This window comes from Apis florea, unplaced genomic scaffold, assembly GCF_048593485.1.
Source record: "Apis florea isolate Af1SG1 unplaced genomic scaffold, ASM4859348v1 contig_3367_pilon, whole genome shotgun sequence".
NCBI classification, from domain to species: Eukaryota; Metazoa; Arthropoda; class Insecta; order Hymenoptera; family Apidae; genus Apis; species Apis florea.
The window spans coordinates 6048596-6073858 of record NW_028256746.1 but is presented as its reverse complement, the minus strand read 5'-3'; the positions used below and the strand labels follow the sequence as shown (position 1 = coordinate 6073858).

General features: G+C 41.0%; 2 protein-coding genes across 5 annotated transcripts in view; one reads left to right on the top strand and one right to left on the bottom strand.

The window, feature by feature from the left end:
- Ak6 (adenylate kinase isoenzyme 6) overlaps nucleotides 1-2799 on the bottom strand; it is a 20398-nt gene extending 17599 nt beyond the window's left edge. The window contains exon 1 of the mRNA XM_086912159.1: nucleotides 2371-2799. The gene's annotated coding sequence lies outside the window, so the exon portion shown is untranslated. The remainder of the gene's footprint in view (nucleotides 1-2370) is intronic.
- Nucleotides 2531-25263, top strand: stum (mechanosensory transduction mediator stumble). Of its 4 annotated transcripts, none has more exons than XM_086912127.1 (9): nucleotides 2531-2668; nucleotides 8255-8316; nucleotides 9193-9559; nucleotides 9960-11628; nucleotides 21985-22233; nucleotides 22790-23006; nucleotides 23290-23416; nucleotides 23516-23710; nucleotides 24142-25263. In XM_086912127.1, exons 3-9 carry the CDS (start codon nucleotides 9211-9213, stop codon nucleotides 24273-24275), a joined length of 2940 nt encoding a protein of 979 aa, XP_086768253.1. In that variant the 5' UTR covers nucleotides 2531-2668; nucleotides 8255-8316; nucleotides 9193-9210; the 3' UTR covers nucleotides 24276-25263. The 4 variants fall into 4 exon arrangements, with proteins under 4 accessions (XP_086768253.1, XP_086768255.1, XP_086768252.1 ...); XM_086912129.1 differs by lacking the exon at nucleotides 2531-2668 and adding an exon at nucleotides 4819-4955; XM_086912126.1 differs by lacking the exon at nucleotides 2531-2668 and adding an exon at nucleotides 6501-6723.

Genomic DNA, 25263 nt, shown 5'->3' with positions numbered 1-25263 from the left:
GTCAAAAAAATAATATATTATTGCGTTTCATGACATAAACATAAGTGCAATATTACGAGCAAACGCAAAAATTAATGTTTCTGCCTGTTTTTTCCATTTATGCAATAATGTATTCTGCGCGGAACAGAGAGTTGGAATGTAATAATAATCGAGAATGTGCATTCAAGAAATGAATTAAAGATGACCATCTATCGTGGACATCGCGTTAAAGTTGGAAATTTATGCGCAAAATTAAAAAAAGAAAAAAAAGAAAAGAAAAATATAATACGAGCATCACCGCATTACAACAAGAGGAAAAGCAAACTTTTCGCGTTCAAGGCGAATGTATTTGCGAGGATTGCGTATTTTTAGGCTGTTCATCTATGCGTAAACTTCAGAAGCGATGAAATTCGTACCGAAACCTCGCATATTTCGCGAAACCGATTGATTTTCATCGTGACTCGTTAAGCGCAACGCGTTTTGAGTTAACGACCATTAATTAAGGAGGGTGCATGAGTCACCGGTATATCGGTGCTCGAGTTCTGAATATACAAATGGAAATATCGATTGAGAACAAGTCGCCAAATGTATTTCCGTCGGTTTCAATATTCTCTCAGGTGAACCAACATCTCTTCAAGATATCACCTTAGAAAAACAGGATTAATCATTGGATCATTGGAATATTGGAAAAAAGAAGTGATGCTTCGAAAATTTGCAAGCCCATAACGATCGAGAAATCGAATGAGATGTTCGGTTTTTTGAATTTAAATTAAAATTTCGTCTTTTTTTTTATTTTCCTCCTAAATTTTAGAGATGTTTTTAAAGATATATCATTCTTCAATATCTCAATATGGCAAATAAAATTCACGTTCATCCAAATTAATATTTTTATCTACATTTATTAAAAGTTAATAGATTAAATATTGTAAAAAAAAAAAAAAAGAAAAAGAAAAAAAAAGAAATAAAAAGAAATCGTAATATATATATATTAGTGCAAGAATTAGCCAAATAAATAAAAATACATACGAGGCTTTATCGAGTCGTACATTCAAGATTGTACCGTAAGATTTTACGGGTTTTACACTCGACATGAGCGCGTATGTTTCGCTTTGATTCATTTTACGAATAACACAATAATGTGAAATGCGTATTGTATCGATAGGAAAACAGTTAGAAGAACAATGAGATATCTTTGATTTTTTTTTTTTTTTTTTTTTTTAATTAGCTTATGATACATTCTTTAGACTCGAAATAAAGAGGAGTAAAGCGAGGAGGGTTTAGCGTCGAAAGATCAAACGCGTGAATTTAAACACAAAGATCTGTAAATGCATTGAGGTGTATCGTTGCGGCTGAGGTTTTCATTGAAACGGACTGATCGCTTTGAATTACATCCTGTAGTAAACAGTTACCCATTAACTCGAAATCAGATGTACCACGTGGCGACGATAATAATGTAAACTGTACATATACAGTGAAATAAAATGTATTTAAAGAAGTGAATGTCATTTCATACGAACACCATTTTTATTTACAATTTTATTTAATATATCAAAAAAAAAAAAAAATTGCGCTCGCTCGCTTTTATCGATCCATATATACAGATCAAATTTCTAGATAGAAATTAAAATTAATCTTTTGTCACGTTTCAATCGTTATCGCGATAATTCTGATGGATAAACACACCAAGGTTTCTCCCAGCTTGAATGGATTTGATAAATCTGATCTCGATGTAAATTTTTGCGCCGCTTAATTTGGCGCAACCGTTTCAAGCGCCGCAGAAAACACATGCAGAAAATCGATCGAACGATCGGGCCGAGCCCAGCTCGTTTCAATCAAGCTAATGTTCCAATAATTTGGATCCTGAGCAGACCTAGCTCAACCGAACGAACGAATGAACGAACGAAGGCCTCGCCTGCATCGCACCATTATAAAATACTCCAACACGCGTGTCCGAACCGATATATATTTGATTATCCACCAGTGTTGTAACACTTTTCGCAGGGTGCGTAGATAAATGGGAGAGCGCACTTTTGATCGATATTACATAAGAAAATTAAGAACAAACGATTCTATCCTTATTTTTCTTTCAAGCCTGTGTAATTTGAAATTTGAAATTTTTGACTCGAAGAAAAGAACATTCCTCAAATCTATTAACAAGAAGGAAACATTTTACATTTTACAATAGAAATTATTCCATTGAACGGAAGAAGAACATTAAAATTGCTTCTTTCCAAAAAAGTACCATCACTTTAAAATACCTGGCACATCGTTGACATACAACTAAACTTTTAAACAGAAGATATACCTCATGAAATTCAAACAGATTTTCAACGATCTCTACCTACATCTACATAATATTTTTCTTTCTTTTAAATAAGAATTAACTCTCACCTCGCTATCCGTTAGATAAATTTCGGACGGCCGAGTTGTCCGACAACCACCAAGTTTCCTCGATGGCTGGTCATCGCGCCAGCGCTGCTCCCGAGTGACCAGCACGTACCCTCGCTTTCTCGACGAACCGCCAAGCCGTCCAACCCCGCGGCAGTAAGGACGCGTTCGTGCTCACGCGAAGACGCGGACCGACGCCGCGGCACGTCGATGCCGCTTCGACCGACGCTTCCCTCAGCCTTGCACCCTCGTAAATGCACCCTGCCCGGCGACTCCGCCTCGCTGTCCACCTGGTAGCCAGGTAAGCCAGCCAGGTTTCTCCGTCGCGGGCCTCGCCTCCGCTCGCGTGACACGGTTGGTGTCCGATTCGAGAGGCCGGCTCGAGGATCGAGCTGGATCCGTTGCGCGGAATGTTTCTTTTTTTCCTCGAACAAGTGGAACGTTCGAGGGAGTTTGGAAAAAAAACGTTGCTCGAGTTGTGGAGTGCGGACAAGAAGAGGAGAAGTGGGAGATGTTTGAAAGTGTTTGAAGGAGTTGATCGAGGATCTGTTCGCGAGGATACGATACTTTCTTCGGACGATGATCGTTTTTGGAAGTTTCATCTCATCGGGGAGGAGTCATGCGAGGGGAGAAGTGGGAGATGTTTGAAAGTGTTTGAAAGAGTTGATCGAGGATGGAGGATCTCCTTGCGAGGAATGTGATACATTGTTTTTTTTGGATTATGATGATTTTTGGATGTTTCATCTCAACTCGAGTTCGAATTTGATGATCGGCCAGACCATTTTTTGGGATTTTGAACGCAATTATTTTGAAATTTCCGTCGCGTCCGTAGCGTGGTCGCTCTCGTGACTGGTGCACGAGGTCGTACTTGAAATTTCATGGGTCATATCTTTTTTTGGTCTGGCCGGATAATATCTACTACGGAATCGACGTGATTATTATAACGGCCACCTTGACTTACGTTGATCGTTTGGAATCGAGGTTCTTCATTCAAGGTGGTTCTTTGTTTCTTCTTGGTGTGTTTAGATATACGTTCTCCGTTTCATTCTACCTTCAAATTTCAATTTCAATAGACTTTGTCAATAAGACGACGAGTTGGTTTCCTTTTTGAAAGAAGAAAAACTCACGCACCTTCCTCGTGGCGGTGTTTGCGGATGGATTCGTATCAGATCGATAAAAGTCCGACTATTCCACTTAGTTGGTCAAAAGGAAAAATCTTGCGGAATTTCCTTCCTCCTTGAGACCGAACGACACCGGTCTCTCTACTTTCCAACAATCTCCTTCAACACCATTCGAGCATTTCTATTATTTATCGAACTGAAAATGGTGCATAAGAATCGTTTCGCTTTTGAATAGCGATCGATAAAAAATCCATCAAGATCCAGGCTCGATCTTAAGCACTCGTATATTTTCCACGTTTTGGTGGCGTTTTTTGGCACCAAACGACGATGATCACTTTATTTAACATATTGCTTTTTGTCGTGCCCGCGACATTATAGGATTAATATGCATGCACACGCTTATATTTTATGCTTATGATCGATGACAATTGTCAAGGAACATGGAGACTAAGAATAGTGAGAGAGAGAGAGAGACGAATTTGAATTAAAGCAACGACGCACGTGAGAAATCGAACGGAAACGAAACACGTGTATATACAACGTGTGTTTCCGTTTTCTATAAAAACTTTTCGAGTTTTCGAGAAAAAAGAAAAGAAAAGAAAAATAGAATCAGAAAATTAAAATAACACGTACGTATAAGTGTAAACACGTCAACATTTTCGAATTAATTGGAATCGCGTCACGAAATAAATAATACACGACGAGGGGCGACGAAACATTTTATTCAAACTGGTTTATGCACGGCCAAGTAATTATGAAGGGACACGGTGAAAATGTAATTTCGTTTCGCGTGAAAATTTTTCGCGGTATTCCGCAATTTCCATTCACTATCAATTACGCGTACTTGTTCGTGCTTGAAATTTAACCGCGAGGTAAAAAACTTCCATTCTCTTCTTTTTTGTTCCGTTTTTTCCGTTTTACAGTCTATCAATAGAAAAATGCATGGGCCCGTATTCTGTTTAAAATTCAACCTCGATTCGTTCACCTCTGAATCCGTGAAACATCTACTTTTTTTTTTTTTTTCAACGAGAACGAATTATTAAATAAAAATGAACACGAAGAAGAAATGTTAACGTGTTAATGTTTATTCGACGAATTTTTCTTCATTTCTTCAATCTATCTTTCATTCTTTTTTTTTTTTTTTTTTTTTTTTACCGGACGATTATTAAAGGAAAGTATTCCAAAATTATTATTTCTCTCCTTTCGTTTCTTCTTTTTTCTAACATGCAATATTTTCTTTTTTTTTTTTTTTTTCTAGGGGAAAGAATCTCGCGCAACGCACAACGGATGCAACGCAAACGATGCGTCTGTGGAAAGAATTGCGGGAGAACGAAACCTCGAAACCGCTGCCCGTACTCGCGTAGCAATTAATTCACCGGTCTTTGCTCGACTGCTCTGTGAAATAATCGGCTGTTACATGATCGTTACGCCACGCCACGGAACTTCCTTGGCCGGCGGAATACACAGGTACACAATGTATGTTACAAAAGGGGGGTCGTTGACCCCGACCCTCGAGAGTTGCAACCCGACTGTTCTCCGTTAACGTTGATTTACCATTTTTCCCCTGTCTTCCTATCTCTGTCGATAACGCATATCGACGAAACGAAAAGTGTTACACCTAGATCTCGGCGAAGCAGAAGAAGAGGCGAGCGAGTTCTTAATCGGATTGCGCAACGGGTGTTAATTAAAAATGATGTACGTCGCTTTTTGCCGCGCCTCATCCCCGGTTAAATCGTTATTTATAACGTCGATCATGGGATATGTTTCGCCTGGCCCTCGTTAAACGAGCCTCGTTAAGGAGAGGCGCGGAGAAAATTGATTAATCGGTGACAAACTCGGTGGCTCGTTTTTTGGTTTTTGCAATTAGATCGCACCCGAGTTAACGAATGAAGAACACGAAGTTGGGAATAATTGTTTACTTACTCGTTGATGATCATTTTCGATTATCTCTCTTTTCGTTCTCTCCTATCATCGTTTGCGGTTTGATAATTGGCGCAAATATTTCTAACCGAGAGTTTTAAACGATCAATCCAAAGCTTTCACCGTATTTTCGATTCCCGATTGCAATTAGATAGAGTGCATAGAAATGCAGCTGGAAAATGCGGTCGATCATGTCACGTGCCTCTGCATTCATATCTCGCGCATAGTGTAATTTTCGCGGTGTGAAGGCCGTTAATGAATCTTCCTCGACGAGAATTGTATTTGTGCTATATGCTACTAGTACAATCACGGCGTGATTGTGTTATCGGAATCGGTTCAGAGATCAACCGAATTTCTATCTAATCCGACGAGGTGATAAATCTCTTAGGAAGCGAATCACGTTTTGTAAAAATTGATGAAACGGTTCCTTAGGCATATTTTCTCAAATACGAATCGTTTCCCAGAGTTTTTCGCGTCCCAGTTCGAGCGTCTAGATGCCTTCAACGCATTCCCTATTAACAATTTAAGCAACTTAATTACCGGAAACTATCTCATCAACTGTTTCTCGAGCAGCCGGTGCCCTGCTTTATTTCGACACATTATTTCATTCAAGAACAATCCACTTGTTTCTTCTACATTCGTCTAACATTTGCATCGAACGATTACGATCCCTTTCTATTTATTTCACCACCATTCAACGTACGAAATAATAAAAATTAAGATTCCTTTCGAGAAGAAAAATTTTAACACATCATCGTTCCTTCGTCACTTTTTCTTTCTTTTTTTTTTTTTTTCAAGTAGAAATTCAATGGAATTCTGTTTATTCAACATTTGAATAGACAGCGTACGATTATCTTTTAACATCTTTTAGAGAAGAAAACGAAATTTCCTTTCCACGAGAAAAAGGTGTGCTACCATCTCTTCTCACATCGATGGATGTTGAAACAGAAACAGTTGGTTGGAGATACGCCTCCGCGATTCACGGGTGACGTATTTCTAGAAAGCGTGCACTAATTGTCGGGAAACGTTACACACGGGATACGGCAGATTCTCCATTGGCCTGCCCATTAATTTGAAACAGGCGGCCACTGTAAATCAACGCGTCTCGGGATACGGAGCCGTCACTGTGAGCCATCGGAACATTTCGGCCACGAGGTCGTTCGCGCACGACGATTCTTCGTTCAGTGTGTCGTGATTCGGGGGGGAATGTCATTGGACGCGATGCAGATTCTTCGAGGACCACCAGCGTGGAGCGGTTCGACGCGTTGCATCGGTTTCCTCTCCTCCGGATGGTTTCTGGATCGCCCTTTCTTCTGTGATTATTGATTATTCTCAAATTTGCGAATGGTTGTCAATAATAGTTTTAATTGTGCAGAGTATCTCGTAGTGTGGAGTCGCGTCGTGTCAATTTTTAAGAAAATTTTAAGAAAATTAGGAAGGAAGATTTAGAGTTGGAAAATAAGTGCGAGAAAAGAATTTTTCGCGAATAAGGAATTGTATATGTGATTGATGAATGAAAAAGCGAAGAAGGTTGAATCGATCTTACGATAAAACAATTTGAGCGAAGTAAGTGAATTCTTGCGCGCGTAAGATGTAAAAGAGTCTAATTAAGTCTTTTTTTCAACTTGTTTGATCGAAGCAATTATTCGTAAGAGAATGAATAAAAGAAACGTAACGGGAATGAAATCATAATAAAACACAACCGCGATGACCGCTTCTTATGATTCCATTTTGATCCATTTTTTTAATCATTTCATTTCATTTCATTTCGCAATTATTTATCATGTACGAAATTTAACACGTTCAATAAAATCCCTCTTCCGTGACGCGAGTATCAACGAAGATCGACATTTCTACGAGAAAGAAGATTTTGTAAAAATTTTTTTGCAACACAAAAATTGGTAAATTCTACGTGATAAAATAAAATCTTGCGATTTAAAAAATAAAAAAATAAGAAGAGGAAAAAAATTGCTCGAAATCCGCTTTCTTAACAAGAATTCTTCACATCCGGTGCCCTCATCGATCTTCTTTTTTTCTCGTTCGACCATTAATGCGAAACGCAAAAGAGAACACGAAAAAAAGAAAAAAAAAAGAAAGAAAGAAAGACTGGAATACAGGAAGCAGTGGAAGGAATACGAAAAATGTAGTTCAAACAACGTTGCGGTATAATTGTAACAAGCATTCGCGTACCCATCTAAGCATTCCCGCGTATGAGAGCGTGAATAAAATGCGTGCAGGTTTTTATGTTCGCTCAATGAGGCTCGTTACAACTGGAGTGAGTAATTGCGATCGTTCATGGAATGATCATTGATCACGGATGTTGCACGAGCCAATCGTCGCGCTCGAATTCGATCTTCGAGCGATAAAGGAAGTGCGCGAGAAAGAAGGAAGAGTGTAAAACGCGATACACGAGTCTTTTAAAACAACTGTTGCCGTTTATTAGAAACGAGCAGCAGAATATTTCAAAGAAGGCTGATTCCTCGAACTTCCGAGACGAAGTTTTTTTACTCCTCGCGCAACCTCGGATCGAGGAGGATGCGAGGGCGTTGATAACATCCGAAAAAAAAAAAAAAAAAAAAAACGAAACCGATTCACGATTATCACGAGGGCCCGATGATGAGAGGGAACGATGAATGAAAAAAACTAGTTTTTGTCGAGATATTTTTAACAGTGTCGAGTGAGTCGAGTGAAATTATTTATTTTTTTGAATATTTTCCACGATGATGGTTTTTTTTTTTTTTTTTAAAATAATTACAGTGAATTTGAAATTCTAATAACAAATCGAAGTTTGATAGAAGATTTAATACTTTCAGACACTTTTCAGCTGTGGTTTTTCTTTGTTTCAGGCGAGAGCGACAACGGATTTTGCCGTCCTCCTCATTTCGGTCGTCTGCATGAAGGACTCGAGGTACTTTTTTTATTCAGTTGTTGGATAACTAAGTTTAATTCAAGCCATTATTGCTCGAGTATCTGTTTAAGGGGGTTCTCGTTTCGAGCATTAGAAGTGTTATTATGTCAAGCAGCGGTTGTTAAAAGTGTCTCCAGTTTGTTATTAACGTGCTCAGCGTCGCGTGGAACTTTTCTCGGAAAGAGATGTGTTTATCAAAGCAGAAGGGACTAGAAAGTTTCAGCTTGTGTCGCAGTTTGTCGACGATAGTGGTATCAAACGGCAAATATTATTACTAAGGGGAGCTAGAATTGTAAAGTCGAGAATGGAAACAAGTTTGGTGCACGTTGGTCCGTTTTCCCGTGCGTTTGAATCATACTCGAGCAATTCGTCGTTTGCACAACGTTGATGTTTTAGAATTAAGAAAGATAAGGAAATCGTTGAACATATAGAAATTCGAGACAGTTGCAAAGTTGAGTTTCCTCGATATATACGAAAATCCAGTCTAAACGCAACCACTTTTCCTCCAAGCAAAAATACACGTACAGTCACAAGAAAAAGACACATCTTTCCTTTTTACTTATTATTATTAGTGGCTCTTTGCAACTTGCAAGAATTTCCATAAAAACGTGGAGAACATCCGGATGGAAGGACAGATATTGTGAAAACGAGCGACGGAAAATTTAACAATTTAGAAGTTAAACGAATACTTCGAAACTTACCTCGATAATTTTAACGTTCGAGGCGTGATGACAATCGTGAGATAATTACGATACCAAACGGTCGAGATCGTTGATGAAAAGCGGATCAACTGATGATAAGCTACGAATAAAAATAAAATCCAATCCACTCGTACAAGTAACTTTTTAACTTTTCTAACAGATTTTCGGGTTACAGCTTCGGGGCCTCGAAAGGATGAGGCGACTCGAGGACGGCCATGCTCAACGACCGCCTCCGTTCAGGGTGCTCGCGGCACCCGATTACCTGTCACCCACCGCGATACCGCCGCCCCCGCCGCGTGCACCCGAGCCCTACAAGATCGCGCCCTCCTCCACGTCTTCCTCGAGGGCGCATCGGCGGTCCAGCTTCGTGATCATCGCGGACTCGAGGCCCGGCTCGCCCGAGACGAGGAGTCCATCCCCGACCTTGGCCACCGGCAGGGTCTCCCCTTTTCGAGGACGCGGCTTCAAGGGACCACCCCCGCGCTCCAGATCCAGGCCGCAGTCTCCCGAAATCGCGAGGAGGGGAAGGAACGAGAGACGAGGTAAGATTTATTTACCTTTTTCTCGTCCACGTTCTTCAAAAGTGGAAAAGAATTCGACTTGACTATTTTCGCAATAGTCAAATAATTTATATAACGCCGTTCGAAAATGTATGTGGACGTTCGTGTTGTTTGTTGCATCGTTATCCTTGTTTGTTCGAACGATCGATGCGAGAGTTGCCAATCTTGAAACGATAGAAGAAAAAATAATGAAACTTTTGTTTTCTACCAATTCTACGAGATGTTTAAGATTAAAAAGAAACAGAGTAATTCTGTAATTATAGAAAATTTTTCTTTTTCTTCTTCGTCGAATTTACAATTTACGCGGGCATTTGATCGATTTACTCCGTCGCGAGACATTTTCATCGATTTTACGATCGAAACGTCTCGTTACTCTGGTCAGTTTCAGTCTCGCAACAGAGTAGCCCAAGGAGAAGCCTGATCCCGCAACCGACACGCCAGCGTTCCACGTCTCTGAGCAAATCGACGGAGGGGCTCTCCTCGCCGAGGTTGGGCCGGCGCGCGGATTCGCGGAGCCGTTTGACGGATTCCAGGAATCGTTTGAACGGGAACGGCGGCGTGGCCTCTCGCCGACAAGCGACGAGGACGGCCGCCAAGCTTTCCCCGATCCAGGGGACCCCGACGAAACCGGAGAGGACGCCGCAGTTGGCGGCGAAACGGGATCGATCCGCGAAGGAATCCACGAATCCGGCGAGGCAACAGAAATTTGCCGCGTCTCCTTTGGGCCGCAATGCGTGGAACGCGAAGAAACAAAGCCAAGCTCCCGTTTCGGGGAAAGCGGGGAGCAAGGAGCGAGGAAGCACGTCGCCGTCGAAAATTCCGCTCAAGACCAATCGGGTCGGCTCCTCGAATTCCTTGAATCCGTCCAGGTTCATCACCATTTCCGATCACCCGTCCAGGAATAAAAAGGCGGTTGATAAAGGGTCGAAGGAGGTCGGCGCGGGCAACGAACGCGGGTCTGGGGTCCAGGAGGATGGTTGCGACGAATGCGGAGCGAGCGAGAAAGCTTCGAGCCCCGATCTGCACCTGATCGATCTGTTGAAACAGACTTCAACGGCGACAGGAACGTCGAGCGTGGTGAGCACGACGGCGACCACGGCCGTCCAGCCCCTTCACATCGACGCCAATGCGATCTTCCTCGACAAGGATGGCTTGGAAAAGAAAAATTTATCGAAACAACAAAACAACAGCTTTTCCAACAAATCTTGTTCCATCAACGCGTCGAACGACGATCCCCCCGCCAAACAGAATTCCCAAAATTCTCAGCTCGTCGGCGAGGATCACCGCGTCGTCGGTCAGACGAATCCTCCAGTCTCGATCAAATCCACGCACAAGTCTAACGGTAGTAATCGAACGAAGGGTGGAGCGGAGGGTGGTAGAAACGATTCTCCGATTCCCAGCGACGCGGTGAACGATCGGTCGAGGAGCAACGGCACGGTGACGAAGAGCGCGACCGACTCGGCCCCTCAACGCTCGAACAACAAGATCCAGAGCCCGATGATCGTCAACGATCATCCGAATACGAAGAGTTGCAGGCCTGGCCAACAGGACAACAACAAGACGGAGGAATCCGTGGCAATCCCGGGCGTGTCGAACGAGGTCGAGTCGTCGAAGGACTCGACGAGAAATTCTTCGAGCACGGAGAGGGGAAGCGCGGTGGTTTCAACCGTGAGCAGCGGTTCGGTGGAGGAGGGGAGGACGATTTCGAGCAATAATTCGGGAAGAAGGGTGGCGGGAATCGCGAAAAGCACCTCGGTCTCCGACCGATCCTCGATATCCTCGAAGGCGAACAACAGCGTGTCGGCGAGCAACGAGGCGAGAAAGAAAGTGAAGGGGGGGAAGGAGGAGGGGAGGTCGTTGAAGTCAGCCGGGGGGGTGTCGGTCGATTCGATCGAGAGCGCGCGTTCCACGGACACTGGGGTGAGCGTGGACACCGTGAGGGGGGTGTCCTCGCCCAGGGAGAAAACGGGGATGCACGTGGTGAAACGGCCGCAGGAGATCGAGACGTTGAGCGGAAACGTGGTGCACCTGGAACAGAACGGCGAGCCAGCGTGAGTATAGTACATTCGTATTTATCATCCCTCCCTTGAGTGAAAAATTCTCATCTTCTCATGGATGGATAGGATCGAATTTCCTGCGCGTCTTATCTTTTCTGCGAGAAAGGAAAAGGTTTTAGAAAAGGTTCTTTTCGCGTTAGCATTTTACGTTTACGTTACGATCGATGGGAAATTTAGTCGGCTCGTAGTGATATTCGTAGTAATATCGATCGCGAGTTACTCGAAAACTACGAGCGACGCCACTTTTCATCGCGAAAAAATCTCGATTTTGTTCGTTCGTAATTCTCACGGAATCGTATTTTATATCGGGACCGGGAGAGATATTAATCTGGAAAGATGCACAAGGTGGTCGGTGACTATTTATGCCGTCGGAAGTGGCGATAAATCGTCGGCAGATCCGATGTGAATCCGATGTATTAAATAAAGGACACGGCGGTTGGGTGTGTGCGCGTGTTGCAAGAAGGTTGCGCGTGTTGTGGGGCAAAGCGCGGACGCGACGGATTGGAAAATGGACTTATTAGTTGGAGGGTTGCCGCGACACGAAAGCCGAGCATCATTCTCAATTAAAACGAATCGCCTTTCCGTGATGGGGGCCGCGTAATAAAAAAGAAAAAAAGGAATCGCTTCCTAAGGAGTTACCTAAAACCTGCCTTCGCTGTACGTTTCGGTGAATTTCATTTACCACGACACGAAATCATTATTGCCCACGAGAACGCTCATTATCAATTTCCATCCCCGTGTAATGAACGATGAATGAGCGAAGATTAATCCGTAAATATCGCAGCATTTATGAAGTGGCCCCGCTTCATTAAGACCGTGTAATCGCCGGCAAGGATCACGAAACGCGATAGTTTATTGCCAACTTATTTACCGTTACGTCTTTCGCTACGTGTGTAGGTTACTCTTACAATCCGTCCCTGAATAATCGGATTTTACGAAGCAAGAATTAATCGTGCGCTATATAAATAACGAGAGAATGTGGGTTAAGTAAAAATGTGGGATTAAAAGATGTGGGAGAGGGAGAGAGTGTTTCCCTTTGTTTGGTTAATTTTAACTTTTACCCTTCGATTAACAAATTAATTTTCAAATTAATCCGATCGGGATGGGTTATCGTTCAATGATAAATTGAATCATCACGTTTCTTTCTTTCACGATTCCTTCGTACAATATTGATAATAATGTATTATTAACCGTACAAAATTAATTTGGATTGGAAATTTTTTAATCTAATGGAGAAATAATTTTTTTTTTTTTTTTTTTACGCATAATATTCATACATTTTTCGACGAAAAATAAAGCGAAAGGTCTCAAAGAAAGGTAAGAAGGAGGAAAATAAAAATGAAAAAGGATCGTGAGGGAAGTTGGCCGTTACAACGGTTGCTATTAAATTGTTTCACAACTTCTACTTCTATGCCGGGGCGGGGATCATAGACAATGTGGGGGAAAACTTGGCCCATCGTAAGATCCACAGAGTTCCTTCACCCCGTGTTAGTTATAAAGCACCACCCTTTCCAGTGGTCGATGCAACCAAGCTGGGTTTATCGATCCCGCGGAGATTTACATCGCCACGGCCTGGCTCAAGGGGATTATAAATCAGAATTTCGAATCGCCTCGTTATACGAGCGTCGCTAATTAACTCGAATTGGTAGCTGAAGGAAGAATGGGGAGAAGGGGAAAAAAAAAAAGAAAAAAGAGAATGTTGAAAACACGAGACCGTTAGACCGTGTCCATCTCGTTCACGCCTCCGAACTGTAATTTTTTTTCTCATTTGACAAACCGTATTTTTTTTTTTAATCCGTACCGTTTCATTGAAAAATTGTTGAAAAGTTGTGTAGACGTAAGAAAAAATCGGGATTCAAAAATTGACTGTCGCAATTTTATATTATATATTTTTTTTTTTTTTTTACATTTCAAAGGCTTTTTGAGAAAAAGGAATAATTATATTATCTATTTGCTTCCGAAGAGCAGGATGAATTTTCACTAAATTTCACAGGTATTTTATATGGAGAGCCTTCTTTTCGAGCCAAACAGTTGCAGTTGAAACGTGACAAAATTGTACATATAATTCGCAGTAGGCAAGGAGTGTGCAGTGTTTTACATCGATTTTACGATATATACTGTGTGTGAACCACACAGATCGTACGTTGCATTTCTATTTATAGTTAAAAATTTATCAACAATGATAATGATAGATCGATAAAACGAATCGTAACACGTTTTCTATTGCGGCCAATTGAACCAATATTGTTAGGGTATATTTTTCAAATCGTTTCGAAAGCGATGATCGTGCCGCTTTGTCGTCGGTATAAATAAATCTATCGTATATCGCGTTGTTTTCCTATATCGATACGAGGTGACTCGTTCTCAACTCGTAATTATAACGAGATTAAATTCTTTTTACGCGACAGACCCCACACGCAGACCCTGTAATCTCGTACAGCCGAGATTTTATTACAACCGGCCACGTTAAAAGTGAGTCACAGGGAACCGCAATAGCGTGACGATGCTGCGTATAATCAGCGTATACGAATACGCTGAAACGTCTTTACAAATATGACCGAGGAAGGACTAGGACTCTCCTCGTGAAAATGTTCGGATATTCATTCATTGAATAATTCATCGAATCTCGTCCTGTGTACCTTTATTCATCGAACTAATTCTTCGAGTGGGAATTAAATTGGATTATTTTCAAATTACCACCCCATTGCGACTGTGAGTCGTTCTCTATTCACCGTTTTTAGTTCTTTCTCGATAAGAGGAAATTGCAATGTATACAATACAGAATTAATTTTTTTTTTTTTATAATAAGTCCCGGTAAATGTAAAACGGGTACTTCGTATTTTTTAGGAGACATTACGGGAACAATTGCCTCTTCGTATAATAGAAACTCTTAGATGAAATTTAGCGTGAAATATAGTTGGCGGTTTAATTGTACGGCGAGCTAGCGAGTTTTGAACGCGAAGACACAATCCTTCCAACTATATTTAATCCTTCCCAATTTTAGTTTCAAACGCCCACGCGAAACTAATTATTTCCACCACCTTAACGACGAATTATCCACCAACGTTAAACCCAACAGAATTTCCCTCTCTAAGGAGAGAGCGCGCGCTAAGAGAAGCTTGGATTCGACTCGATCCAAATCGATCACCTTTTCATCTTCGGCTCGAGACCAGATCGAGAGCAAAGAAGCACCTATCCTTCTCAGAGGTGTTCTGAAAATAATCTTTGCCAAACCCAAGCACGGAGGCGCACAATATCGTCTTTGCTCGTGCAGGCATCAGCCTGGTGTGGTTCGAGCAAATATTATCACATCTATTATTAGTCGATCGTCGGTTGGCGAACGGGATTCCTCTAAAAACATGGTTACACGTGCACGCCATTTCCGGCCTGTTGAACGTAAACGCTACGCTAGTTGCCGCGATCGATCCCTCTTTCGTTTTGCTCGCATCGAATTCCGTCGGCCCACTGTTCCATCTTCCAAACCCCTCCCCTCCCTTCTCGTTTGTTGCGCCATTTGGAAAATGGAAATACTCTCTCGGCAACGGCTTTCACTTATTTCTCGAGGTGAAAAATATTTCTTCTTTTTTTTTTTTTTCCCCCTTTAACGCGCGAGCCCGTTATCTGCGATGCGAAGTTTCTCATTAAATCTTCGGAATCACCGAGATTCCGATGGTTCTCTCCGCAGAGAGGCGGGGCGAGCTCTTCTTCGAGCAACTACTGTACGTCTCTCCTCGACCAAGTATCATCCTCTTGTCAGACTTCTGTGAAATTCTCGCGGGAAATTCTTGGACGTTGACCTACGAATACCTTTTGCTCGCAACATATGCGCGATTGAGAAATAATGAAGTGACGAGTTATAAATAAATCGTGGTTCTCCTCGTCGTTGTTGTTGGGATGAATTTGGAAGGAAGTTGGAAAGTTGTTTCTTTTAATTAAACGAACAACGGTAATAAACGCGCGGATACAGTTGGACAGCTGCGTGTTATTAAACGTACGTTCTAGATTTCTATTAAAATGCAAAGCAATGCATATTGCAGTTAATCAGTTGAGCGTGATTATTCTTGGTAGCAGGGAAAGGGTTCACCACGGAGGGGGGCAGAAAAGAAACGTAGATAAAATGAAATAAATGACCAATATTTTACGCTCGACGTTTCGAATGTTTCACAAAGGGGATCAATATTTCAGAATCTGGAACCGAGATCCTCGTAAATAATGCATAAAGCGATTCCAATAACGCGGTCATCTTTTTCACGCGTCGAAAAATATATATATATTTATAATCTCTTTTCACATGTAAACGATTCTTCCCTCTGAGAGGAGAATTAATAATGTATGTTTCGTTTTTTCTGAAAAAGAAAATATCGCGATATAATAAAGCATGCGAAGCATATTCCCCCCCCCCGTAAATCAATCACAGAATCTCGAAACGTTTTCTGGTATGAAAGTAATTGTACCGCGATTTACTTAACTACGAGTTACACACGACGATAACACACGTGCACCTCTAATGCTCATTTAATAAACTCCAAGTAATTTCCGTCTTCCAGCCACCATTTTCCAATCTCTATTTTTATTTCGTTCGACTCGCTTCACTTTACGATGATTTTCGAAAAATTTGATTTATATTTTACGTTTCGCGTAGAAAAATGAATAAGATGGTTCAAAGAGTTCGACCATTTTTTCCTTAGAAAAGCAAAAAGAAAAAATTATAATTGCCTCACTTACTATTTATAATCATACAAATTCGATTTCGTATCGAGACCATTCGCGGAGACATTTGTAAACCACGCTGCCGAAACTTATCCCTAAAAAATTACAAAAAACATCTCAAATCGCATGGAGAGGAATTTGTTATTAAAATTCCGAGACCTTTTACCGATCGACGCTTCTAATCTCGCCATAAACCCGAATAAACATAACGCGTCGAAACGAGTCACCGTGAAACGATCAAGGATAGAACGAACAATATAAACGAATCGATGTACGAATTTCGATCGAGCGTCACTCGTTGGACGAACGGTCGCGAATTAACATCGTGTGTAACGCGATTGCTGAATAATTGGCCGGCCGGGCGTGTATTTGGGACTTGCTACAACCAAAAATGGACGTAACGTGACCACGTGGATTGACCGACGAGCCGTCAGGATCGCGTGCGGCCAAGGTCGAGCCACGACCACCCCTGTGTGTATTTCAACCGCCACCCTCTTTCGCTCGCCACCTTCTTCCACCTTCTTCTTCCATGCGCACCATGCTCTTCCATCCGGCCATTTCTCGGCCGGCACGCATCGCGTCGTGATTTTTCGATTCGTGTCAGGGAAGCTGAAGGGGCTCGCGTGACAGGGGGAACTAGCTTCTTCTTCTTCTTCTTCTTCTTTCTCCTCTTCTTCGTGTTTGCCCCAGTTTTTTCTTTTTCTCGCGCGACATTGACGTCAATCTGTTCGTTGGACGTTTTTATGATACCGTTTAACCCAACTTCCATACTTCTTCACGCTCTTAATTCGATGTTTTAATAACGATGGTTTTTCTTTTTTTGTTGTTAAGGAATAATTAAGGCAGGCCACGGTATAATGAAACAAGGATTTGTCGAATGAGAAGGAGTTGGAGAGTCGAGAATGTTATTATTCGTTTGGATCGAATACGGGATTCGTATTCTTTGCACACTGACTTTGCAAATTCGATTTGCAGGCCCTGTTGAAGGAGAGTATACTGTCGTTGGGGAATTGTGTTTGCGAAGCGGCATTTATATGGGTCAATTAAACGATGTATTCTCGAGGATTCGTGCAAAGACTGGGATAATTAGAGACGGTCTATGGTTTAAAGTAACAATGGTCTCGACGAGGGAGAGAAAGGTTATTCACTGATCCGAGTTACGATTCTAGGTCGTAATTAAAGTTGGCACGGAGTTAATAACGATCAGCCAAGGGGGTAATTATTAGCCAAGGATTGAACATTATACAGTTTTATATATTTTTGAATTAATCACGATCCTTGTCGAAGCTGATTCCCCTTTTTCGAGCTATATAATTGCTCGGCGTAAATATGGGATAAAAAGCAAAGCGTAGTTTTTTTACACTCACTTAGACTTTCGAGATTTCTAAATTGCACGTCGAGCAAACATATTAATGATGATCATTTCGAAACAAAGGTATGCAGCGATATAATTGTACCGATAAGAACGTCACGGTACGTATACACGGTTGGCGTGAATTTATTGCGACACAAGAATATATTAGTAATTATCAGAAATCAGCCAGTACACCACTTTGACACACACACACACACACACATACGTACGTACGTACACGTAAATATACGCTATTGTTTAATTCGTTTCCTTCCCTTTTGCGAGCACAATTCCCAGAAATCACGTAATTTGACGAATTCCCGCGATCACGCGCAGTTTGCCCTAATTTTTCTCACTCAAATAGCGCCACGTATTATTCGATATTCGATCATCATCAAGACGGGATTCGATTTTACGAGAGAAGATCCGATTTCGAAAGGTGGAAAGAAGAATCGAGGGTTCGATTTCGATCATCGATTATTTACTCGAATTTGCGAACGCGATTAGGTATCAATCCCCTTGTTTATGTTAATATTGCAACCGGTCGGTCACGTAACTTAAAATTACCTTCTTTTTTTTATAGCTTATGCTTATTACTTGCGATTAAAACGTGCGGGCCAATTTTTTATACTTAAAAAAAGAAAAAAAAAACACGAGAAAGATTTCCTTTTTAAAGAATTTGCTCCAGATTCATTCGAGGAAGGAAATTATTAAGCGTAGTCGAGATGTTATGTTATCTCTATCGGTTCTTGTGCTCGCAAAAACTCGCAAAAGACGATATCGAAACGAGTCTGATTCAATCGGTGATGTATCACGAGCGTATCCCTAATCCCTTCTCCATTCCACTTTTGATCCTGCGTGTAATTCCTTGGAATTAGTTTCGCTCGTAATCTAACTACCTGAAATATGTAATTAACAGGGAGAGAGTGCGCCTATTGTCTTTTGCGAAATTTTTTAGAAACGCCAGATGCCTGGATTAATTAAATAATCGCAACCTGTTATTTATAATTTGATTAAGTATTTCTTTAAAAAAGTTATAATTAGAATGTAAAAGCTCTTTCATCTGGAGAATAGCTAACAGTCGCATTTTTTTCAAAAAATATTTCGAAAAACGAATTATTCGATCGGGATTGGTTTATTAAACACTTGGAATTTATCCAATCACGATTGATTGGAGTGTTTATTATGATCGTTGAAGTAGTTAAGGGCGATTAACTGGGGCAAAGCGATCGTGGATCGCTCGTTTTGTTTAGCGCCACCGACAATTCTCTAATTGCGAGCAGTAAGTGAAAGTAATAACGACGTAATCGCGTCGCTGAAAGTTCCTCCTCGCAAGTCTCGGAGGGTTAATGACGCTTGCACACTGTAAACTTTTTAACTGCACGATTTTGGCGGCTCTGTGTCGTGATCACCCTCCCTCTGGGAATCGCCGCGCTGCCAACTTTTAATGATTTTGTTGAACGCGTTGCACGATTGACATCCATTTTGCACGCGTTCCAATCTGAAAATTTTTAATAAAAATAGCTAAAATTTCGACGGATAGTTTTTGTCATTGTCGGTGTATTCAATCAGTGGTGTGTGCAGAGAATAAATTTTTTTTTTTAGTAGAGAAAAGATGATTAATAATAGGGGAAAGAAAATATAGATACTAGATAGCGTGGAGATTATTGTCCAAAATCTTTTTAGATATAAAAAAAAAAAAATGTTCTTTTTTCGAGTTTAGTCTCGAAATCTCTTCATCTAAATTTCACGATAACGTAAAGTGTACGAGATGAATGAAGCTGAAATTAACTTCTCTCGGCGAAACTTTTATACAGATCAATTTCAAAGATAATTTACATCTTCTCCACTCGAAAGATAGGTTCTGTCGAAAGATTTTGCTTCAACTCGTTCTTTTTTCTTTCGTTACACGTACGAAAATTTTCTCCTCTCTTATTTATCCAACGTTTTATTTAACAGCTTGTTAAAGAGCCACGCGATTGTACGCAATGCATCAATACCACTTGCCAGACACCATTACGCCACGTTTCGCATAATTCTCCGCACCGCATAATGATACGTTTCTTTATATCACTTATCCCACAAACGTAATTATCAGCCAGAGCTTTTACGACAGCATAACATTTTCTTCAAGTATCGATTATTAATCGCGAAACAAGGAAATCTCGTTATTAAATTATAAAAGGAACGCGGCCAAGTAAAGATCGCGATTGTCGAATCGATTGTCGAAATATTTTTCTTCCCTTCCTTTTTCTTTTTTTCTTTTTTTTTTGGAAGTTACGACAACATTCCGGGGAAAAATACGCGACCTTATAATCTTAAATGGACATGCTAAAGGAGAAAGTTGGCAAGACTAGCCTCACGAACCAAAGTGAACGCAATTAGCCAAGTGTTCGTGCCATTGAAATATTGTCATGGATCTATATTTTCTATATTTCCGTCAGCTGTTCAGAAATCGCAATATGCATATTTTATCCATACATTCGTGTCTTTTGATTAAACGTCTCTTCTCTGGATCTAAATTAAAGGAAATTGAAACATACTTTAATTACAATTTACTCTCGACAAAAAGGTACCCTTTCCCCCTTATCTCTTCAAACTACGTTTCTGCGAACGCAAAATAAAATCAGAAGAAACAGCTTTCCAAGAAAATCATCAAACTATCCATCGAATCGGCATAACAACAAGAAAAGAAGAAAAGAAAGAATAAAACAACAAGGCAAAGAGAAAGAGAGGAAGGAAAAAAAAAATAGTCGAGTCACGACAATGTCGAGCGAATAAGAGAAAGAAAAAAATCGTGGAAAGAAGAAGAGGAGGAGGAGGTGGAAATCGACGCGTGGGCGCCTTGAAAAAGCGCCTTGTGATGTTAAGGTAAAGAACTTCACCGTGCCCCACCGTGGTATCGATTTCGCGGTCAACCGAAGGAAGTCTCCGCTCCCTTGTAGGTGTAAGTAAGTAAGTAAGTAAGTAAGTAATGCAGTGTCGGAGAAAATCTTTGCGTGACCGACCCGCTGGCCGGCACGGTTCAGAGTCCACCCTCTTCGCTTCGCCGCCCTTCGAGGCACGGCCAACCCCCGAGGACTGCGGCACCTGCAATCTTGGAGCGACACACAGAGCGGCGATGCTCTGTTCGCCGGCCGGACGACACCAGCCCTCTCCACGATCTCTCTACGCGCCTCTGCTCGAAATCGATCCATGGGATTCATCCTCGGTTATCTTTGCCTCCGTTCGCCGTGAACCGCGCGATATTTCCGCTCGGCCATCGATCACGAGATCCACCATCGTTCGTCTTGCATAATACGGAATTAGGAGGTAAGACTCTCCTCTGTCTTTTCGCCGTGCGTTCAACGCCGTTTCTTTTGTGGGATGGTTGGAAGACGATAATCGGAGGAGTGGAATGGAAAGAGGGTAGTGGAGAAAGGATTGTACGGCACACACGTGGGAATTTTGTGCACGTTGTGCTCGATCGATACCAGTCTTACGCGTGATATCTTGGATTCGTGGAAGCGTGAAGAACAGCTGGGAATGGTGGAAATTGGATTTGGTTTTAATCGGTATCCGATAAGAGAAGGGATTTGGAAGGGTATAGACAATATAGAAGACAGATAATTATCGATTCGTCTGTCTGATCGAACGAGGTGTTTGATGAAGCTTAATAAACCCGTAATAAACTCGATACTGGATACTTCAATTTGGCGAGATATTATATTTTATTATTCTTCAAGACTTAAAGATCGATAGAGGAAAAAAGATATTCACGTTTCGAAGTGAATTGGACTTCTCAAGCAACATATATTTATTATGTTTCGTGAGGGCTACGTGTCTGATTAGCGCGATGCATATTCACTGGGAAACACTCAACGTCACGATCACGGTACAATTAAACGTAACAACTTTCAACATCATTAAAAAAAAGAAAGAAATAGAAATAATTTTCTTCGCAGAGCTGATAAATAACGTAACACACAATAGCAATTACGTCACCAGTTACCCAAATATTGACCAATTAATCAAAGTACTCCGACTTAAGAAAATCTAGTTCTAAGATCAAACAAATCCCCGGATTTGTCGATCCCACCCTCGACTTCGCCTCGACCTAAATTTACCCGCGATACACTACGAAAAATTCACTGGGTGCCAACTCGAAGGCGAGTATCGTCGTTGCTTTCATCGACGCCTCGTCATTTCCTTTTCTTAATCGACGCCTTTAAAAGCCCCTTTATCGACCGTGCAAACGTTTTTTAATAATGCTAACAGCCAGGGGCGCGGTCGTCCTTCGGTTGCAGGGTGCTGGGCGCCGCGAACGGCATCGGTGTACCCGAGAGGCTTCTCACGCGTTGGAGAAGATCCCTGACTCGTTGCTGCGAGTGTTGCCCGAGCATGAGGTGTCTGGCGTGTCGCACGGACTCGAAGGGTCTCACCTGGCCCGGAAACCACGCCAGGATCATGAGGATCGTGAGCAACAGGAACGAGCAACTCTCCGCCAGAGAGAACGTTCCCGCTGGCTGTTGGTCTAAATTCAAGAACAGGTGCAGGTACGGATTAAAGGTGGATGGAAAATTATTTGGAATTTATAACATTACAAATTTATACAATTATTTCGAATATTGTTGAAATTTTTAATCTTTCGATGGAGAAAATGAAAAAAATTGATACAGGATTTGATAGAGGATTCATTTCGAATAATGATTTGTATAATGTGTGATTTCTAGAGTTTTTTATTATCTTCGGTCAATCAATACGTATATACGTATATATCGAGTAATTTATTTGGTTGGAAAGTAGTGATATGGTTTTTAAACGTAGCATGCAGCAGATTATTACGATGAGATTAAATTAATATTGCGTCTCTAAAGAATTCGTCCAAGGATTTGTGTGACGCGGTTTTAATGATTCACGGTTAGATATTTCATTGTTAAAAATATTAATATTGGTACTTTCTAACAATTTTAAGATCGATTTTATCTAAATTTATTTAGAATCCATACATAAAATTTGTACGCGCATAGAAAGTAGAAAGTCTTGGTAACTGAAAGTAAATGTAATATCTCCCAAAAAAATTATCATAAATCATTCTTCTTTTCGCGTCAGATGCAAACGACTGAGGGAGATGAAATGTTGCTCAAGAAGATCGAGAGTCGCGCCTGCCGAGGCGGCTGTCTGCTGTCCACCGGAAAGAAGATTCGGCGCCATTTGCCGGCGTCTGCTCGACAATTGCAAATGCAAGCGAAACGCTGAGGCGGAGCGCGCAAGAAGCATACGTGCCAAGCACAGTCTTACCAGTGTAGCGCCACCTCCTCTATCGGAGGTAAACATCTAAATTAACCACCAAAGAGGAAAAAGAATTAACGGAAAGTTTATATCAATTAAGGTCCACTGATAGATGCTCGATATCGATCTTAATGGCGAACGCGCAATTTCTGCAATTCTATTCCCAAACGTGGAATTATACGTTATCAGAAATGTGAAATCATTGCATGCATAAATCTCGACAACCATTATTGCGTTGGATCTTTATATTTAAGAAATATAAAAATTACATCGAATTACACCGGCTCCGCTGATTTGATATTACTTTCTTTAAATAACAGGAACCGAAAGCTAAGATACCGGATGTCCTGGTCGAGCACAACTCCTTAATGCGTGGCGCTATTCCCTGTCTACCAGTTCCTCTTGCTTGGTTTTGTCTCGTTTGGAACGTATTACTGCCTGGCTCTGGTAAATGATACTCTCCTCGTTGATGATAAAAAGAAGAAAAAATTGTTGAATCGAAAAATTTATTACGAAAGAAAAAAATCGATCAAACTCATTTTCCAGGTACGGTATGGAGCGGTTTATTTAACCTGTGCACCGGCCAACCAAGATTCTCAGCGGTGGCTGGACTGAAATCGAGGCTGGGCGCGTTCGTGGTGAACCTGGTGGTCGGGGTGGGTCAATTGTTCACCGTTTTATTCTGCCTGGTTGGGTGGGGCTGGAGCATCTGGTGGGGCGTCACTTTGGTCCGTTTAGCGAGTAAGTAATATTAACCATCGATCCAAAATCAACTGTTCCCGGTATGATATGCCGGAGGAGGTTTTCGTGCTCTTTTTTTAATGAGCCATAATTCAAGCTGGAGGGGGAGGGGAGGAAAAAATGTATTATCCGCGTTAAAAATGGATTTAACCTCATTCCTTCCCAGAAAGAACAATCACTTACCGAGATAAGAGAAAATTGAAGTTCTGCAATTTAAAAAAACACCGACTCAATCGTCGAGGAGCGATTTTATTTTCTTTTCTCTACGAATTTTTTACGATTCCAATTTTTTTTCTCGATAATAAAAAGTATATATATATATACATTTCGAAGAATATATCGTTTGATTATTGAAGGTAAATCTTTCCTTCCTCGATGATAATAATTAATCGAATTGACCGAAGTGAACAATGTTTTCTTTTTTTATTCAGGGAAGTACAAGAGGTTCAAGGCTTCCGAAGCGGCCACCAACGATCCGGAAACGGGGACGAGGGATGAAGAACCGGCGGCCCTACCCCCGGGTGTACCGAGTCAAGCCTTGAGAGGGATGGAACGGGTTCGATAATAATGATCAAATTAACGAACACGATTCCTATTGCCAGAAATGTTTTTATATCGTTCGTCTTAACGATTTTTCACTACGTGCCTTCTCGAAAGCTGCTACTGAACAGAGAATGGAAGCTCTTCGCTTGTTGGACTCGTAAACGCTAAAAAGATCCGTTGAAAAAGAAAAAAGAAACAAAGTATTTTTTTTCTCCTCGATCCGTACGATATTTTCTACGAAATTGTAAAGGACCTCGTTCTGTTTTTTCACAATTTAATAAAAATAAAATTCGAGGAATTTTTATTGTCGAAAAATAACTTCGTTCTCGAAAGAAGGATAAGAATTGGAAAAAGAAGAAGAAGAAGAAGAAGAAGAAGAAGAAGAAGAAGAGGAAAAAAAATAGAAAAGAGATATAAAACGATGTTATTATGATTCGCGATCGAGGAATGAAACGAAGTTCTCGGAAATTAATCGCTTTCAATGAAAGCATACCTATGCGTGGCGTTCTTTCAAAATGTACTCGTTGCGTCGAACGAAAATTGTTGTTCTTTTTTTTTTTTTTTTTTATTCTCGTTCATTACTCCTTCATTTCGTGCTCAACAAATACGATATAGCTTTTTAGTTTTTTATTTATTTATTTCTTTTTTTTTTTATTTTTATTTTATTTCGAAATGAAAATGTCTCTCGGCGGAAAATCAAAGAAGAAAGACAAAACGTGTGACTTTTTTTCTTTTTTCCCCTTTCTCTCTCTCTCTCTCTCTCTTTCACTCTCTTTCTTTCTCTCCCTCTCTCTCACTCCCTCGTTCGAAGGTATTTTCTTTTCTTTTCTTTTCAACGTCGATGGAATAAATACGTTTTGAAAAAACGCACTTTATATTTTTACAAGCGCAAAAAACACATATTATATGTATACATACATTCATATATTCAACTATCCGACTTATTCAACTTACAACTAAAAATCCTTGTAAATATGAAAATATATTACTTACATCGGTTTTTAATCTAA

Coding starts and splice junctions, on each gene's coding strand:
- stum (XM_086912126.1), top strand. CDS start 6,615: ATGTCATTGGACGCGATGCAGATTCTTCGAGGACCACCAGCGTGGAGC. Junction 6,724..8,254: donor TCTGGATCGCCCTTTCTTCT/GTGATTATTGAT, acceptor TCTTTGTTTCAG/GCGAGAGCGACAACGGATTT. Junction 11,629..21,984: donor GAACAGAACGGCGAGCCAGC/GTGAGTATAGTA, acceptor CTTCGGTTGCAG/GGTGCTGGGCGCCGCGAACG.